The 18972-nt window shown below is 39.6% G+C and overlaps 2 protein-coding genes across 2 annotated transcripts; one reads left to right on the top strand and one right to left on the bottom strand.

Annotated features, from left to right (window-relative positions):
* Positions 1-336: 336 nt before the first annotated feature.
* Positions 337-11782, bottom strand: LOC122823196 (ras-related protein Rab-37-like). The gene is made up of 9 exons (XM_044102575.1): positions 11203-11782; positions 4344-4454; positions 4126-4167; positions 3900-3966; positions 3724-3776; positions 3404-3469; positions 2400-2456; positions 2239-2315; positions 337-1899 (listed from the first exon to the last, which is right to left on the bottom strand). Exons 1-9 carry the CDS (start codon positions 11347-11349, stop codon positions 1794-1796), a joined length of 726 nt encoding a protein of 241 aa, XP_043958510.1. The 5' UTR covers positions 11350-11782; the 3' UTR covers positions 337-1793.
* A 1519-nt stretch (positions 11783-13301) lies between these two features.
* LOC122823194 lies at positions 13302-18568 on the top strand. The gene is made up of 5 exons (XM_044102573.1): positions 13302-13517; positions 14675-14781; positions 15905-16000; positions 16116-16277; positions 18045-18568. Exons 1-5 carry the CDS (start codon positions 13481-13483, stop codon positions 18255-18257), a joined length of 615 nt encoding a protein of 204 aa, XP_043958508.1. The 5' UTR covers positions 13302-13480; the 3' UTR covers positions 18258-18568.
* Positions 18569-18972: the final 404 nt, after the last annotated feature.

Raw genomic sequence — 18972 nt, 5'->3', positions numbered from 1 at the left:
TAAGTACGGTATATACAGAAGGAGACGGCAGGGAACACTCAAAATAAATTACAGTAGCTTATCAATGTAAAGAGCCCGGAGTGTTTTGGCTCTTTATAGTTTGAATTTTTATGCAGCAGTGTAATCCCATATTTCCTCAGCTTTTCCAGCTGGTTTTAGGAAACTAATGTCTTAAATAACACATGGATATGAATTTTTTTTAAATAAAAACTTCCAATTAGATAATTTAACTTCTTTGAATTCAATAGGATATATATATATATATATATATATATATATATATATATATATATATATATATATATATATATATATATATATATATATATATATATTTACATTTATGTTCATAAATTATTCCTGCAAACATTTTACACATCTATTGTGTCTGCCTTGACATTTCATTTCTTCGTGTCTTACATTCGTAGTAAGAAGCTGGTTTGTCTCTGTTTTTTTTTTTGTTTTTTTGTTGTTTTTTTAGCATACTTGCATTTTTCAGCACACGCAAAACAACACAAAGTTGGCAAAAGGAGGCTCACCAACATTGTATTGCATCGCAACTAGCTGCAATTGAAACAACAAAACAAAAACATACCAAAGCATTGTCCATGCAGACAACCGTCATAAAGCAGACGCCTGTAAACCAGTTATATTACAAATGTCTAACCCATGGTAATCCATGGTAACATTAGCATCATAATAGTTTGCAAATTGAGTTTCATTTGTGTCATGGCTTCTCAATAGAAGGGACATATTAAACTGGAGGCTGGGCTTTAGTCTATGACCCAGTTATCATGGTATCCATGGGAGGATATCAGCACAGGCTGGCGTTACTGTACATCCGCCCAGCAGAAAATGCTGTGCCTAAAGTTGGGCGTTGTGTTTATGTGCAGATTTAACCCCGTCTCAATCCATCACCTTACAAAAGTTTCGATACTCCTTTAACATCTCCTCTGTTTTTAATCACGTCAAAGCCGCAAATTTCATTTTCATGTTTCATGTTTGACTTTACGCGGTGAGTCAAAGAAAACAAGTGAGAAATTGCAAAGTGGAAAAAAAACAATGCATAAAAAAAATAAAAAAATCTGAAAAGTATGCCGCACATTTCAACTTGGACCCTTTTACTCTGTTGAAACTAAAAATTTCAATGCAATGAACTGCCTTCAGAAGCCATAATGTTTCACCATCGACCAGGACAACTCTAAACACATAATATTTATTTGTTAGAATGGCCCAATCAAAGCCTAGTGCACACTTTCTAGACTATGGATTTTTACTAGTAAAGGTTTCATTATTCTTCCTCCATATGGCAATTAAATATGTCATGTGTTGGTCTACCACCAAAAACATGAATAAATTACACTGACAATTTTGGTTGTAAGGGGTACAAATACTTTTGCATAGCATTGCACACGATGTGAGTTTTGCAGCTGTTTAAAGGCATATCTTCAACAAATTGGCTAAAGTTGTGCTCACATTCTGAAAGTCAGCCGCTAGCTAAGTACAGAAATTCATAAGGCAATGTTCCCTTAGATTAAAAATGCAGTTTGTACATGGCGAAGCGTGAGCTTCTGATGACAAGAGAGTTTGGAGAATCTCCTCTTGGCAGAGGTTAAACCGTGGATCGTCCACGTTAATACCTGGCTCTATATTCTCCTCGACTCTTCCTAGGAGGTACTTGTGAATTTTTGTATCCCATGAACGGCAGCAAAATGTTTGGGGAGCCGCTGAGAGGTTCCTCCCACTCAGCGGCTCTCTGCGTATCCGTGACAGCCTGTGTTTGGAGGCGAGACTCAGAAGTAGCTGCAGCAGCCGGACTTCTCCTTCTGTGAATCGATGTATTCGTGAATTTGGAACTTGGGCTCGTTGGGGTGCTGGATGGCCCGGTGCTTCAGCTCCCTGACGGACAGAACAACAATTGCTGTTAAAAAAAAAGAAAAGAAAAAAAAAAAGACAACTATTGGAAACCCTCATGTCCCAGCTAAAAAAAGAAAAAACTATTAATTGGAAACATCTTAAAATAAAACCAAATACATATTTTTTAAATAATTATTCCACAAATCTTCCCCCGCAGCACTGTGAGAAATACAAAGGAAGGTTGCCACCACAATTTGTTTGCTGATCTAGGTTGGAAGCAAAAGCAAAATAAACTTATTAAAAGAAGGTGAGTGCTCCCCCTCCACCCCCCATCAACCCGTATCAACGGAGATGTAAGTGTTTATTAAAACTGTCTCATACTTGGCTACGGCTGTGAAGGCGAGCTCGACGTTGACTCCCGTCTTGGCGCTCGTCTCCATGAAAGGGACCGAATACTCCTGGATGAACGAAGGGGAGCAAACAGCGGTAAGAAGCAGAACGCGTGGTGTCAGTGGTGTTTGTGTCGCTGTGCGGAGACTCACTCTGGCCAGCCTCTCTCCTTCTTCTCTCCTGATCGCTCGTTCGCCGCTCATATCGGCCTGAAACATGGACGCAGCACAGAGATGCTCAGATTAGATGAAATGTATCGAGCAGATTTTCCCTTGAATGTGCAGCGTAGCTTTAAGTTAGAGCACAGCTTTTGAAATCAGCTTTCATACAGCATGTATTTGAACATGTTTTAATGTATTTGTATTCTCATGGATCACATGTAGGAACACGTGATTGGACAAAAAAACAAACAAACAAAAAAAAAAAAACGTGTGGAGTTTGTGGATGTTCAACTTCTGAGTTTGTTAGCACTCGAGCTTGACGGCGTGAGACTTGTTTCCTCCCCCAAGTCGTCTTCTCATATTTCAAAAACGTTTTCCTTAATCGACTCTGTAACACATCTCTTCAGTTATGAGAAATGTGCAATATAAAACACATCAGTTATTTCACAATATGCTGATTTGTATTTCTGAATAAAATGATGTAAATCGTTGACAGCTATGCCCGTATTGTTCAACATTTTTCTACCAAGAGGTGAACGAAGTGAGACATAAAAAAAAAAAATTAATTAAAAAAATCAGTGTTTGGGTCACGTTCTCATAATTGCCGACCAGCACGCTAATTGTTTCTAGCTACTGCACTGTAAAGCAAAGCCATCTCTAATTTACAGAACATAAATTACAGAACTGTGGCTGCTAATTTTTTTTTTACCGTATATGGTAAAATTCTGGCAACAACAGGTGCTAGTATCTTACCACAAATTAGAGACCTTTTTTTTTTTGTGTGGTATTTTGGCAATACCTGTAAGCTCTGCATCTTGAAGGTTGGAATACCTGTATGCTGTCATCCTGATCTTTGGCTTATTGCTATTAACGTATCTGAACACCGCATCCAAACTTAGACTTAGCGACTTCCACTCTGTTTCACTGCAGCTCACAACCTTCTGCATTCGATTAGCATGTACTTCCATTACATACCGCAAGCATCGCCTTCTCACCTTGTTGCCCAGCAACATGATGACTACGTCGGTGTGTGCATACTCATGGATTTCTGTTAACCACGCCTGGACCGAGAAAACGAAACAAACACACAGGAAATGTGGTCAGCAGTGTTACAGTGTTCCCGCAGGTAGGCTCTCTCACACAGATGTTTGACAATGACCCACGCTGCCCATGTCGCCCTAGGGTGAGAAAATGTGCAAATATTTCCTCTAATAACACGGGGCTTTACGCTGACCTACACACGAACTAGTTTTACTAGTTTTTTTTGGCCCCCTGGTTACTTTATGTGTCTGTCACTGTCGAGTGTGAGACTCACCCTGATGTTGTCGAACGACGATTTGTTGGTGATGTCATACAGAAGCAGCAAAGCTTTGGAGAGAAAGAAAGAAAGAAGGAAAGAAAGAAAGAGGCAAATCATGGCTTCGCATGTATGCATGCGTACAAAGCGCGAGTAGAACTTTGTAATTCACGTTGTGATTCATTCATTCTCACCATGTGCATCTCTGTAATATGCGTGAGTCACACTTCTGAAGCGTTCCTGTCCTGCTGTGTCCCAAATCTGAAACAGAAACCACTCTGATCTGCTTCAGATTGCCTGTTATCTTCACTTACATAGCAAAGGAAGTTGAAATAAGAAAATAAATAAAACAAAAAAAACAGCTAATGTAGGAAGAATCTATTTCTAGTTGCCTGTTAAAAACAAATGTGAACCACTGACCTGTAGTTGGACTTTTACGTTGTCAACAGTTACCTCTTTATTCTGAGGGGGAAAAAGGGACAAATGAGAAAGGCAAGAAGAAATAATATGATTGGAGAGGAACTGACACACTTAAACAAATAAACAAACAAACCAACAAGTCTATTAGGAGCATGAGTGATGGCATCGGGATAGGAGAAAGTCTTTGGTCTCCAGTAGTGGGTGGATCCCAAACGTACCGTAAATCCAATTCCAACTGTGGCAGAAAAGGAGCCTGGGATGAATTTGCCCTGGTCAAACTGAACCAGAAGAGAGGTCTTCCCCACGCCGCTGTCCCCGACCAAGATGGTCTGCAAGAAGCCATAAACAAAACAGAAATATTAAGTATTTTTTTACAGCCACCAGTAACCATACCCTGAGTGGCCTACATTAGGCCAACAGTGAAGCTATTGTTTCCATAATCTCCATGGATGTTTGATCATTCTGACTAGGGCCGAAATGATTGATTGTGTTAATCACAATGAATTGGTTATTGAAATAATCACTAACTAATTTAGTAATGGATTAATTGTTAACTAGAGTAGGTAGACTCCCAAAAACAAAAGGCAAGAACAGAACTGTCAGAGCAGTAATTTAACCAGAGTTGCATGTAAATGTACACATTTTACATTTAATAGGTTAAATAAAATACTAAAAAGGTTTTTTCTAACTTAATTGTTCATTTGCATCTTGCATTTTCTAATATTGTATTATTTTAAATATTATTTTAAAAATAACAATTAAATTGTTTATTTGCATCTTTTAATGTATTCACAGTATTGTATAAAAAGACTTTATACAATATTTAAGGGGGCTAAATGAAAAATATGCATAATGTGCCAATTTCTTATCCGATTAATCGATTAATAGTCAGAAGAAACATAGTAAAAATAATTGTTGGCTGCAGCTCTAATTTGTACCCCGCTAGAGCTTTTCTCCTTTCAAAAAGGTTGTTACTGTCCACCCTCACCCCGTGCTTGCTCAGGAGGAAGAATGGCTGAAACAACGCAATCCACACGTTTTCCTTCAGTGGGCAAGATTTTAACTAATGGCGTTATATAATAACATATTCTGACGTTGGTGGTACTCTGTCTAATTTAGAAGATACTCCATACTTCCATATTATGAGTAAATATATAGGTAACTTGGTGACAGAACAAAGTGGCAATGGACTCTGACCTGAACCTTCAGAGCCACATAAAGACAGTTACAAAGTCGGCCTTCTATCACCTGAAGAACATTTCTAGGATTAAAGGACTAATGTCTCAGCCAGATCTAGAGAAACTCATCCATGCGTTTATCTTCAGTCGTATTGATTATTGTAACGGCGTCTTCACAGGTCTGTCCAACAAATCAATCAAACAGCTGCAGCTGATCCAAAATGCTGCTGCTCGCGTTCTCACTAAAACCAGGAAGATAGAGCACATAACACCAGTTTTAAAGTCTCTCCACTGGCTCCCTGTCGCTCAAAGAATAGACTTTAAAATACTGTTGTTAGTTTATAAATCACTGAATGGTTTAGCACCACAATACATTAAAGATTTGCTGCTGTTGTATCAACCTTCCAGACCTCTCAGGTCTTCTGGTTCTGGTTCTGCTCTGCATCCCCAGAACCAGAACCAAACGAGGAGAAGCGGCATTCAGCATCTATGCACCAAAAATCTGGAACAAACTTCCAGAAAACTGTAAAACAGCTGAAACACTGACTTCCTTTAAATCTCAACTAAAAACCCACTTGTTTAGAGTTGTATTTGAAACGTAATCAATTGCAAATTTATTGACGGAATCTGACTTGATGTTGTATTTTGATTGTTGATTCTATGTTGCATTGTGTTTTTTGTGTTTGATTTGATGTAAAGCACTTTGAAATGCCTTGCTGCTGAAATGTGCTATACAAATAAAGTTTGATTTGATTTGATTTGATTTTCTCTGCTTTAACTTCTTAAAATCTATTAATACTTCAGCTATGAACAAAGATCTGCGTCATCCAAGAAATCCCCCCCCCATTCCCACCCATCCACCCACCTACCTCTCTCCGAGCTGCTCGAATAATGATAATAATATCCTTTCTATGTGTTTGGCCGTACACCGCTCTAGCAGCGTGACTCATAAGCTGGAGAATGTAACCTTCAAGGCAATAAAAAAATCACTGAAAGACAGCTTTCAGAAGCGCCCAAGTCAGTCGCCAGGGACACCAATCAATTCGTCATCTTTGTTTGAGCTGCTTTTCATTTATCGAGTCTCACCGAGGTCCCGCTTCCTCCCCCACAGACGGTCCAACTGAGTCACTGACAGTAAGTGAAGTGCAACCAAGCTGCTCTGGCATCTTTGCTTAGAATTAGACAGCGAGGGTAAATACTCGCTTGTATTCTTTTAATAATACCATTACGGTGTTCAATTGCCATCTTGAGTTCCCGGAACACGTCCAATGTTAGAGCAGAAATTAGTCCGCTAGCTAGCTACACAGCTTTCTCATTTTTGTTTCGGGACGTTAGCATTGACCAAACTTCAAGTTCCAGTTTTAAAAATAAATATTCATTAGTTCAAACCCACTATTTTATCACTGACCACACCCGTACACCCCCCTCCCCGAACTCCACTTTAACTTTCTTAATATAAACTCTTCCAAGCATCGCATGAATCTGTACAGGAGGGGGAAAAAAATCCTGTTTAATGCTTATGACTGTGCTAATAGACAGTAGATGGGGGGAAAATGAGTCTATCATCAAACCCCTCTGGGGACTGGAAGGCAGAAGTTCCACAGACTTTCTGGAAGAGGATTTTATTTTCATGTGTCAAGAAAGGAAGAAAGAGAGTTGTATTGTAGGGTTTTTACTCTGCCTCATGGTTTCCTTTTTATTGTTATTATTATTATTATTATTATTATTATTATTATTATTATTATTATTATTTCTCTTGTTCACGCAACTAAACATCGCTGCCTTCTTGCTGCATTTGTTTGTCAAAATTAGAGACACAATGTCAGATAATTTAAATTATTGCCTCTTCACGGGACGACATTTTCCTTATTGCTTCTATTTCTGGCTGCGGAACAACAAAAAGAGAGATGAGAATTTGAAACCAGAGGATACCACAACCTGGCATCTGTTAAACAAAGGTAAACACAGTGTGCATATGAATTTTTGTTGTTGTTTTTTGATGTTTTTTTTTTTTTTTATCATTGACATACCATGTGCAGTTTCATCGGTATAAAACCCAAAATATGAAAACCCTACAAGACAAATGTTAACAGTACTGCTTATATAACAAATACTGATGGATCCTAAAGTACGTTCTTTCACCAGTTCAACTATATATCCACTGTGGCACTTTAATTCAATAATTACTGTTTTTCACTTCATACAATTTTAATTTTTGTAAACTTTTTAATGTTTCCAATTTGATTAAATTGATTTAATTGTTAATTTTTTTTTAAATCTTTTTACAAATTTTTAAAATTGATTTAACAATTTATTGATTTTTTTATTGATGTTTTTTGATTATGTTCTATATGTCACAAAGACTCCCTCTTTGGCCTCCAGCATAAACAGGGTTAAGTGAGCGCAGCAGTTGAGACGGAGGAGGAGAGCAGAGAAGAAGAAGAAGAAAAAAAAAACAGAGTCAGTGCACCAGTGACCTGGGAGGAGGATGGACAAACGGACGCGGGCCAAGATGGCAGGCAGACACAATCTGTGCTGCTCACCTGCATGATTGGTTTTACCCTAGTTTGCCATGAAATGCACCTGCTCCTGTTGTAGAGGAAATGAGTGTGGCTATTTTATTTGTGCACACTTTGTTCTGAAGAACTAAATAAAAAAAAAATAAAAATGATTACAATATAATCCAATAAAGAAAAAAAAAATTCGTTGCAACCAAAGTCCGTTTGAGCTGTAGAGCTACGGCAATGATTTTTCAAACTTTTTGTCTAACTTATGCATTCTCTTACAACCTGCCAGCCTTTCAAACGAATACCAAGCACTGTTTAATGACTTAAAGTAGATGCGATTAATCTCTTTGACTTCCTCCAACCCACACATTTGGGCTTTCGATGTGGAAATCCTGATCCAGGTTCTCCCACTTTTTCTCCTCCCCAGCTGCTACTTCAGTAACGAGCCCTTCGTTACGTTCCTGCCGCCTCTTCTCGTGTTTCAGAAACTGTGATAGGGAATTTTCTATCAACATGCCTTTCATATTCTGAAAAAGATCTCCAAATAAGCACCTGTTGCAGCCCTGAAACCAGTCCAGTAATTCGGTATGAAATGCAACAGGATGTGGCGATAAATTGCATTTCGTTTGTGACGTTTTGTAATGCTTGGCGGAGAGTAAAATGGCAACAAATTGATCTAAGGATGATGACACATTCCGTAAATTTCGAAGATTTATAACTCTCAAGAAAAAAAAAAGATAATTGTTGATATTTGAGTTCATTTTTATTACTAATCTCTTGTTAAATGAGATGTCTAAATGTGGGCGCCACACATTTTTCTTCAGTTAACTTAAAACGGAAGTGAAATAATTATCCCTGCACCAAAAAAAAATTCATACCTGAGATAAAGGTGGCACTTGCAACGTTTTGGTTGTTTGGGAAATCTTCTGTTCCGAACTAAAACCTTTTGATTCTAGATCTAGTTTGGATGCACGTCAGGTTTCTGGTTTCTTCCTTGTTTATTTTATTTATTCTTTTCAATGTACCATGATCACATGTCTTAGCCCAGAATGGTTGGGAATTGGTCAAAATTCAGTCAGCAAGTCCTGCCAGTCTTTTAGCATAAGCTTGAAACATTTCTCTCTCCGTTTTTATTTGTTCATCTTGTGTTTTTAGTCATTGCTCGCTCTTATGTTGACATATCAGTTGACTACAAAGCACTTTGTGATTTTTAAAAATATATATCTTGAAATGCGCTATATAAATAAAGTCCTATGTACTTGCCTACTCTGAGAAGCTTATTGTCACCCCTTGAAACCGAATCCTGCCTCATTTTGACTCATTGTGGTTTCATTAGTGCTTGGATTTTAGCTCAAATAATTAACTTCCCGTGACATGGTGCTCCATCTCGTTTTTTTTCTTTCTTTCTTTTTTTTTTGACACATACATAATCCTCAAATTGTGGCCTGGGCTGTTGGAAGTAGTTGCGCTCGAAGGGCATTGTGACCCCGCTCTGTCTACTGCCATCTTGTTTGGCAGAGCTGGGAGTTTAATGGATGAGAAGCAAATCTACAAACAGATTGAACCAGAGTGTTTCACTGTTAGCACAAATCAGGGCTCAGTGTGGCTTTTAGGATATAAGAAAGCCCAGGTGTGACTTTCTCACCAATATTCTGTCCGTTCTTGTACTTCATTTTATTTTATTTTGTCTTTATTTTTGGAAAGAAGTGGCTTATTTGGTGCTTTTCTTGACAAACGGTGGTTGTCCGAGTGACTTTACCTCACTGGTGGCGACATGATGCTGTGGCACATTCCTCAGGAATTAACAGTACATGCCCTTCCTGGACACCCCTGGATGTTGTTCTCAAAACTTCCTAGATGCAACTAAATCTATCACTTTGTGGTTCTGGATGGTCAAGAAAACTGTTCTTTAATCAGTATCAGTACCAGGGAGATAGGTGCAGAATAATGATAGCTGCATCATGTCTATTTTGTCATGACGTGCGGTGAAGAGGTGGTGAGGAGGACACTGAGGACCCAGGTTGGAGTGAAAGAATGATGTTTTTAATGACGATGTGAATACAAGTCCGAAATCCAGGCAGCGCAGAATGAGCGGAAGACTAATGCTCAATGCTGGCGGCAACTGGTGACAGGACAAACATCAGCAAGACAGCTTGACACAACAGATTAGACAAGGACCCCACCAGGAACAAGGAACACAGGTGGGATTAAATACACAGAGTAATCTTGGGAACAATCAAGGGGTAGACAGGACAACACGGAGACTCAATAGACACAGAAACCTGAAATAAACACAAAGAAAACTCAAATCCTAACATATCTCTAACACAAGAAGCAGCAGTCAGTCTGCTGATTGGTGAAATAAAAAATGATTTCAGCCAATTTTTTCTCCCTCCCACACCCACATCTACATTTCTGTTGATAAATTACTGTCATTCAGTTAACCGCGAATCATGCGCAAACACACTCCTACACACACGTCTTTGGGGGTCATTAGAGGCATTAAGTCAAAGTGCTTTTGGTTAACATACAATCAGGTCCATTTGGTGTCCAATCTGACCGCTGGCTTTTAAGACAGCCGCTCTCCTCACCGCATCCACTCAGAGAAGTTGAGGGGGCTGATCTCGTTGGTTGGTGGGCGGTTAAAGAGGGGAGTAGTGCGGACTGAAGCCAGCTGAAGGCCTTTTGAGTTTAAAGCTCACGGAGAGAATTGTTTCTGCAACGCAGCTTGGTAACTCGATGTGACATTTGAGTGAAGCCTAAAGGGACTGGGTTTTTCTCCCTTGTCTCTCTTTATGTTTTCATCTCCACTGACAGTGAAGCCTCTGAGCCAGCTGAAGGGAAGAGATTCAATGTACTGTTGCACTTTAAAAATCACAGATTAATGCAACTAACACAGCCCTGTAGGAACTTAAATTGGGGGGGGGGGCAAGAATGGGAATGTAACATTTAACCTAATTGAGCGGAATTTCATCACCCCCCCCCCCCCCTTCATTTTCATGATTTGTGTGAAATTTTTCTCTTGTGGGGAGAATAAAAACAACAACTGGGCCCTCGGAAGTAATTTTTTGATAGAATTGGCCTCTTTTAAAGCCTTCTTTCAATCTCCGGCAGAGTGGAACATTAAGCCGACAGCTTCACCCCCCCAGAAGGAGAGGGTATGGGAGTTGATCGGATGCCTGAGTGAGTCTGGAAGGAGACCAACTCCAGAGAAAACTGCATCAAAGTCCGGATCAGCACCACGGACAGCGCCGAGCTACAACCGGAGCCGATGACAAATTAGCAAAAAACAAAAAAAACAAAAACAAAAAAAACAACCCCAATAAAAAAAAAATATATATATACACACACAAAATTTTTTTTGAAATCTTGCCTCCAGAAGATTTGTTTACCTTATGCACCAGGTCTTCGTCGTAGCTCGGGGCTGGAGGGGTCTTCGCCTGGTTCTCTCCGGAGCCGTAGCCGCTGTCGGGGTTGATCTCCGGGTATGCCGTCTTGTAGCACGCCGAGATCGGCTCCATTGACTCCATCCGCTCCATCCCGGACGTGCTCTCCGGGCGCCGCTGAAACGACAGATCCGCGGAAAACCCGGAGAAGAGAGGGAGAAAACAGAAAGAGCTGATGAACAACGCACCGACCAGAGCCTTCCCCCACGCAGCACCGCTCAGTGCTCTCCTCCTCCGGGTTCTCCGCGCTCCTAAATAAGCTCCTCCTTGGCGGTGAATCACTTTCTACATCACTTAACATTAATAAAAAGGTTAAAAAAAAGAAAAAAAAAAAAAAGAAGAAGCCTCGTGATGGCACGACGTCTGACGCGGTGTAACAGCTGGGCGGAGGATGGAGAGAGCAGCACACTGAGTTGGAGATTGTGTGGAAGGATTTTTGACGTTAGCATGAATGGAGGAGTAGTGGCTATGGAAACACGTTTGAGGATTTATTGTGCATAGGGAGTTCCCTTGCATTTCGACTTGAGGGCAACAAAATAACATTGAAAGGGACTCGTGGAGCTTACTGTAATGTTTAACAAAGTGATTAATAATTTGTTCAGGCCTCAAAACATCAAACATTGACAGCTTAGTGACAGAGGCTCTACAGCAAAAATAGTACTGGTCATACTGGAGTGGGTGCGCTGATCCACTCCCAGGTTGTTTCACAGAAGCCTCCCTACAAACAGAGGAGACCAAGAAAAGACAGACTTTCTCAATACAATGAGAAAGTGTCTCATTATAATGAGATAGTATATATTTATATTTCCCAGAGTGGCAGAAACAGACTTCCATGGGAAATAAAAACCTATCAGGTACTTAAATGCTCCATTGTTCGTTTTTGTAGGTTTCTGTAAAGTGCAGTGGTGCAGTGAATGGGAATCTTCTGTCATTGATCCTCACTGTTTTTAGGAAGGAGAAAATGTTAGTTTGCCTGAAGTAATCCTGGAATGCAGTATTTCCATAATGTGTTCATAATGTGTACTTTATTGGGAATTAAAATAAGCCACATGTTTAATTGGAGCATACTGTGATCACAATATATAAAATATATGACGCAAAAAAAAAAAAAAAGAAGTCATGTTTGCTTTGTCCCTGTGTTCAATGTACTGTTGTTGATGGTTGACTAAATAAAATAAAATAAAATAAAATAAATAAATAATATATGACGCTTATATATTTAGAAAACATTCTAAATATACTTTATATGTAGCTCAAACTCAAAAATACCCTGAGATATACTTACACAGCACATTTATATCACATAGAAAACCTAATGCTTAAAGTGTAGAAAGTATACCTGGAGTTATTCCTAAAAAGCACACTTAGTACTCTTAAAATTGTGATTTTCTTCAATTTAATTGCATTTAAAATACCATACGCACAAAATCAGTTGTCCCAAAATAACATGCTTCAAGTCAAATAAACCTTAACAAACTTGAAGTACACTGACGTTTAGTCTGGCTTCGAGTAATTAAGTAAGTAAGTAAAATTTATATACTTAGTATATTTATTTTTCACCAAGGGTAAACTGACAAAAGTGATAATAAACATTGCAAAGATTACTTTTAGGTGTGTTCTCTAATCAGCATTACAAGTACCTCCAAGTATCTGAACAAATCACTGCTTCATATTTCAACATGGGGTTGAACTAGCTTGGCATCACCCAGTTACTTGAATAAATAGTTTTGTAACACATTTGTTGAATTGTAGTGCCACTTTTGTCAGCTAGCTGCTGCTGAACACAGCATAATGTATTGTGGGTTAATCAAAAACTACAATCCCCCCCCCCCCCGCCAAACTCATCCTATGTTACTTGTGCATTTCTGAAGTAATTCAAAAGATCTGTGTCAGCTGTTGTTTTGATCACTACTATCCCTCTGTCTGTGTGTAATTCCAGCAGCTTCCACTAGAGTTTGCAAAAGACTCAGCTTCAAAGTACCCGTGTTTTATGTCCCCCCCAGGAATGGGGGCATGAGAGGCACCCTTTCGCTCTCTCTCTCTCTCGTTTTACACGGCGTTAATATTTACTCACTGGCTCAGGACGGAAAGACATAAAGACTGTTCCCTTGTAGTCCAAGTGGAAAGCAAGGACTCATTTGAAAGAGAAGTTTACTGTATATAGATACTGAGAATATATTCTTCTTTTTTTTCTAACTTCTGGCTTCAACAGGGGTCTCCTGCCATGGATCCGTTCCTGCTGACTGTCATCTTGGGTTCAGGTAAGTCGTTTGTCTTTGACTTGTTTCTGCGGACAGGGACGAACTTTGAGGAGAAAAAACACACCGTGCAAGAATTCGCCGGATCGTTTTGTACAAACTTTTAGACCGTCAACGGTCACTTGTTTGAGTCTGATCAACGACTTGAACAAGTTTGCGTGTGGATTTGGTTATCTGTCATAAATATTGTTGCGTTCAAGCAATTATATAAAAAAAAACTAACAAAAAAACAAAACAATGCTGCAGCATCATTTAATTTGATTTAGTTTTTTTGTCTTAGTTTACAAAATTTTGCTCTGAAATTCCAATTTTCTTCCCCACATTAGATCTTATTGAACTGTTTCAAACTCTTACAGTGAAACAGTCTTCCTTCAAGTCTATCGCTTCTACAATAAGGAATTTTGCATTTCAATAATATTTTAAGGTTACAAAAATTTCTATTATTGCTGCTTATTTTACTTTTTTTTTTAAACACCAGATTGAGGTAAAAAGTGATGCACCGTGCAAACGTAAAATACTTGTTTTAAACTGACTATAACTGGCAACGATCTGTAAAGTGTCACTTCCTGTGTGGTAGGTATCCACAGACTTCCACTGTTCACACAGATCTTTAAAAATAAGTTACAGCCACTTTAAGATGCTTTCCCTTGACCCTGCACGGACCAGCACTGTGTTGTATGACGGTTTAATTATCGACCAGCCCGCAAAAACAGATTTGCTATAATACACAGAAATAACTAAATGAAAGCTCTCGGAGATTACCCAGTAAATATCGTCATATGTGTGATCGAAAGGAGACAAATGAACACAGTGACACAAAGGCAACAAGCTAAAAAACAAACCAAATGCAAACAGCCTAACACTAACATGAGTCTCAACCAAAAAAATTTTTTTTTTAAATACGAAAAGAACAGAAATTGATATTGCAACAGCAACCATACTAAACAAACTCAGCAGAAAGAAATCACAAGTGAAAACAACAAACACGCACACAAGAGCTGCTTGCACAATGCAGATTGAGAGGTCGTTTTGAAGACGGACGAGGAAAAGGAATAACGACGAATGTTACGGTTGAGCCACATTGCTGCCTGCTCTATGCGGATTGTTTTGTCCTTGTCTTTCTGCTGAAGCTGTTTCATTGTGTTTCTCCTTAACCTCAGGGTCATGTGCAGTCTTCTGTTTAGTGGTACTGCTGCTGGTGGTGGTGCTCTACAGAAAGGATCTACTTTGCTGCAGACTCAGGCCCTGCAGGACACTGGAATATGCTGTAAGAATGAACACTGGCTGCACACAACACTGAGTTTGGTTGTACAATAAAATATAAAGTGAAATCAGGCTGACTGGAGGGGAGATTAAACTTAAAGAGTAAAGTGTATAATTGCCTTCATGCAGTAGGATTTTATTTTTTTCCCCAGTTTGCATCAATATCAAATGTGAAAGGAATATCAACACGTTTTTCTTTTAGTTTAATATATATTGCACTGTCAAATTCATTGTGATAACCTTGATTTTTTAATTTTTTTTTTCATAAGTAGATGTTGGTCGTGACCTTACATATTTTCATATTGCAGTAGTATTTAGAAAAGAACTAATTTTAGTTCTTCCTTATGACAATGTCAATTCAAATCTTTCTTTAGAGCCAGAATTTGGACCAAGAGTCCAAGAGTAGTGATTTTTTTAAGTTAAAAATTTAAATCATAGCAGATAAGAAATGCAATTTTGCAACAATTAAAGTTAATAAGACTTGTGTTCTATCAGTAAGACTTTTTAAATGTATTGCAACATCAGGCACCGGCGTCCAGCACTCCTGAAAACTTAAGATCAGTGCGAAAAAGTATATACATTTACAAAAAAGGATTTGAAAAGAGAGAGCTGTTGCCTTGCAGCAAGAAGGTCCTGGGTTCGATTCCCGGCCCGGGGTCTTTCTGCATGGAGTTTGCATGTTCTCCCTGTGCATGGCGGGTTCTCTCCGGGTTCTCCCTAGGTGTGAGTGTGTGTGTGTGTGTGTGTGTGCATGGTTGTGTGTCCTGTCTGTCTCTGTCTTGCCCTGCGACAGACTGGCCCGGAACGTTAGCTGGAGATAGGCACCAGCACCTCCCAACCCCATCAGGGAAACGGGTGAACAGAAAACGGATGGATGCCTTTTAAAAAAGGAAGAATTCTGAGTTTAATATCAGAATCCTGACTTTTTTTTTATTTCCATTTTGACTTTAAAGGGAGAATTCTGCGAAATTGTCATTTTACAACTGCTTTGGGGATTTAGAGTGAGAATAGAAAATATGTGCGTGTGTCTTTTTGTTATGGATGTAAACCTTTGCTTTCAACTGCACTTAGAGCACGAATGGGTCTCTTGTATCTAATCTCGCTGTGGGTTTGAACTTCATTCCCAGAATGACCTGCCCCAGTACAGCAGCAGACATTCTCTCTTCGGCATCGCCCACTGTGGGCACAATGGCGCCTTGAATCAGCGAGCGATGGGATCACAGGTAGGATTCTTATAAAAAACAAAAAAAAACAAAAACAAAAAGCAAACGCTGTGCATGAGAGTTGAAAATGAAAATGCCTCGTTTGGCTTCTTCTCTAATCGTGCTCGTTCCTCAGCTTCCTGGAACGCTGTTTATCATCGGAAAGCCAAACGACTACCACCTGACGGGCCCGCAGCCACGACTGCCGTCTTACGAAAGCGTGCTGAAGAAGGACCGCCAAAGACAGATCCACAGCATGATTGCTCTGCGCTTTGGCCTGGGTGGCAGCCACGATGAGGTAAAGGCCTTCACTTCTCCACTTTTAAAGAATCCGCGGTCACTTTATTAGGCGCGCCAGTGGGAAAAGGCCTTTTTATGGAGCGGCTTTAATGCTGTACACATCGGCGACAGGTCTGGTTGTTAAGGAGATTCTCTCCACCGCAGAACTAGCAGCGTGCGTGACACAGTGAAGTCTGTTATCACCAGGAAATGTGACTACGATAGGAGTGGCTTCAACATAAAAGGGTTGATTCTAATGATTCTAAGAGAAGAATGGACAGCAGTCAAATATAATCGGATTTAAGCAACTTTGTTGAAGTAAAAATGAAATACAACGTACACATTTACGGTTTCACACAAACGGCTGATATGTTGGGGGTTGTGACACACAAAATTCTGTGTTCTACAGAGAATTGTTCGAGAATTCAATTTATTTGGATGATAGTTGTGTGTGATGAAAATGCCTTCTTAATGTCAAGAGGACAGGCCAGGAGAATTATCACTGGTTAGTACTAAGACATGCAGAGGCATTACTCTGATTGCACAACACCAGAAGCCCTGAAGCACCACATTTATAGTCAGCCTGATTAGCTAAAAACAGGAAGCTGAGGCGATGGTGGCTTCCATATGAGCTGTCTATGGTCTGCTTTAAAGGAACCAGAGTTCGGCTAATCAGATCGTTCGCTCAGATGGAAAAGCTCATCGGAGCACGCAAACTCAAAACCGCCTGAGAGTGTGTCGTCCCTTTCAAAATGAAAATGGATTATGAAGCACACCAAAGAGAACAAGTAAAACCAAAATGGAAGAAGAGTATTCTCTAGCCCAATCAAACTGAGTCTTCCAGATAGTAGAGTCAGAATTTGACATGTACCTAATAACACGATGGAGTCACCCTGTCTTGCATCAGGTTGGTTGAAATGGTGTGATAGCTTTGTGGGGGGGTTTTCTTGTAATTCTTAGATTTAGACCCCTTTTCTTAAGCCCCACAGACTGCCAGAGTACGAACTGTGTCCGTCCCTCTAAGGCGACAGTGTGGCATCATAATGCGTCAAGTCACAGAGCTCAAATCATCACCATGTGCTTTCCAGAGTACCATGAATTCCAAAAATTAATTTGCTTTATGCAAACACAGCAGGTTTTTGAAGAAAAACAAAAAAAACTCACGCTCTTCAAAAATACGTTTTTTTTGGTGGTTTTTCGTCTGTATCAAAATTAGTGTATTTCGCAAAACTGCAACGGAAACACTTTCTTCGCAACGCACGTGTCAACTGATCAGAAACCGGATGTCACTGCTGGCGGAAGAGACAAAGAAGACGGCAGGAAGCGGTAGGAAGATCATGGTGCGGCACGTCTTTTGACGACTCATCACGTGAACAAACTTGAAAACGTGTTATTCTAATTGCGTTTCTTATTTAATATAAACACCGCAGTTTTTAAACTGTGGGGTTTTTTTTCGACACTAGTGGAATATCGACAACATCTTGCGCACATTTGCAGCCGTAGTGCAGCTACAGATGTACAGCCAGCGAATCTGCAGCACCTGACCAAAATGTCTCTTTTAATACTTACTGTGTTGAATGTGTGGTATGATAAATTCAGATTGTTCTGAAGGCAAAATCTACTACTAGGATTGTGTATCTAATAAAGTGGCCAGCGGTTGTATAACATATATTTTGCTCTTATATTTCATTAAACTAATTTAAGCATCAAATTCTTTCACAATGTTGTAGACATCACATAATTTATTTCTTTTTCTTCTTTTTTTGTGTGTCTCATTTCGTTCCAGCCGCCACCGACGTACGAGGAAATATTTTATTCTAATCCACAAGCCTCTCCGTCCAACGACCAATCGTTGGACGTTCACCCGTCCATAGACGCCTCACGTGAAGAAACACGTGGCTCAGCGGCGCAGAGTTACGCCTCTGTCTCCCTGATGGGCACAGAAGACCCCGGCTGCCAAGACGTGTCCACTGCTCCTGCTAACCGAGCGGCCATTTGAGTCAGAGCTGATGAATCTGTCGACAATGACTCTGACTCAAGCCGGGCGCTACTCTGGCCCCAGCCGAGCATGACTGTGCTGCCTTTTTTCGCTTTTTCAAGGGGTGCTCCGAAAACGAGCCTGACAAGACGTACGACGATTAGCCAAAGGGCACAAACCGTTGCTGAAGGTGCCAGATTTTTCTAAAGTACAAAAAAAGTGAAATAATTAGAAGAATTTCAGTGCCACAGATTCACAAAGATTTGTCACAATTCAACTAAAAAGGAAGAATTTTTGTCAGATGGACCAAAAGAGAAAAACATTATATATATATATATATATATATATATATATATATATATATATATATATATAATCTGCATCAACCTGTTGCTATATGTGCATATGGAAAATATCTGATTTCATGCACCTTCTCAGCATTCACTCGTCTTGGTTGCTGTATTAACATTAACCATAGCTAATCTGATGATGGATTTAGCAGTGCATGTTGGATTTTCTCACCTTTGTTTGTAAATTGTTGTTAATAAATGCACATACCCAAATGAATGTTTTGCTGTGGACTAGTTAAAGTCTTGGTTTAAAATCCAACTATGATGCTGTGGAGTAACCTTAAACAGGCCGTAAAAGGAAAACCCTCCAGAGTGACTGAACTGAAAGCAATAATGAGTGAACTAAGTTCCTGAGCAGTGACTTATTGCCAGTTTTTACAAATGCT

This window comes from Gambusia affinis, linkage group LG20 (genome assembly GCF_019740435.1).
Source record: "Gambusia affinis linkage group LG20, SWU_Gaff_1.0, whole genome shotgun sequence".
In the NCBI taxonomy this organism is placed as follows: domain Eukaryota; kingdom Metazoa; phylum Chordata; class Actinopteri; order Cyprinodontiformes; family Poeciliidae; genus Gambusia; species Gambusia affinis.
The sequence above is the reverse complement of the archived record's forward strand: the minus strand, read 5'-3'. Positions and strand labels throughout refer to the sequence as shown.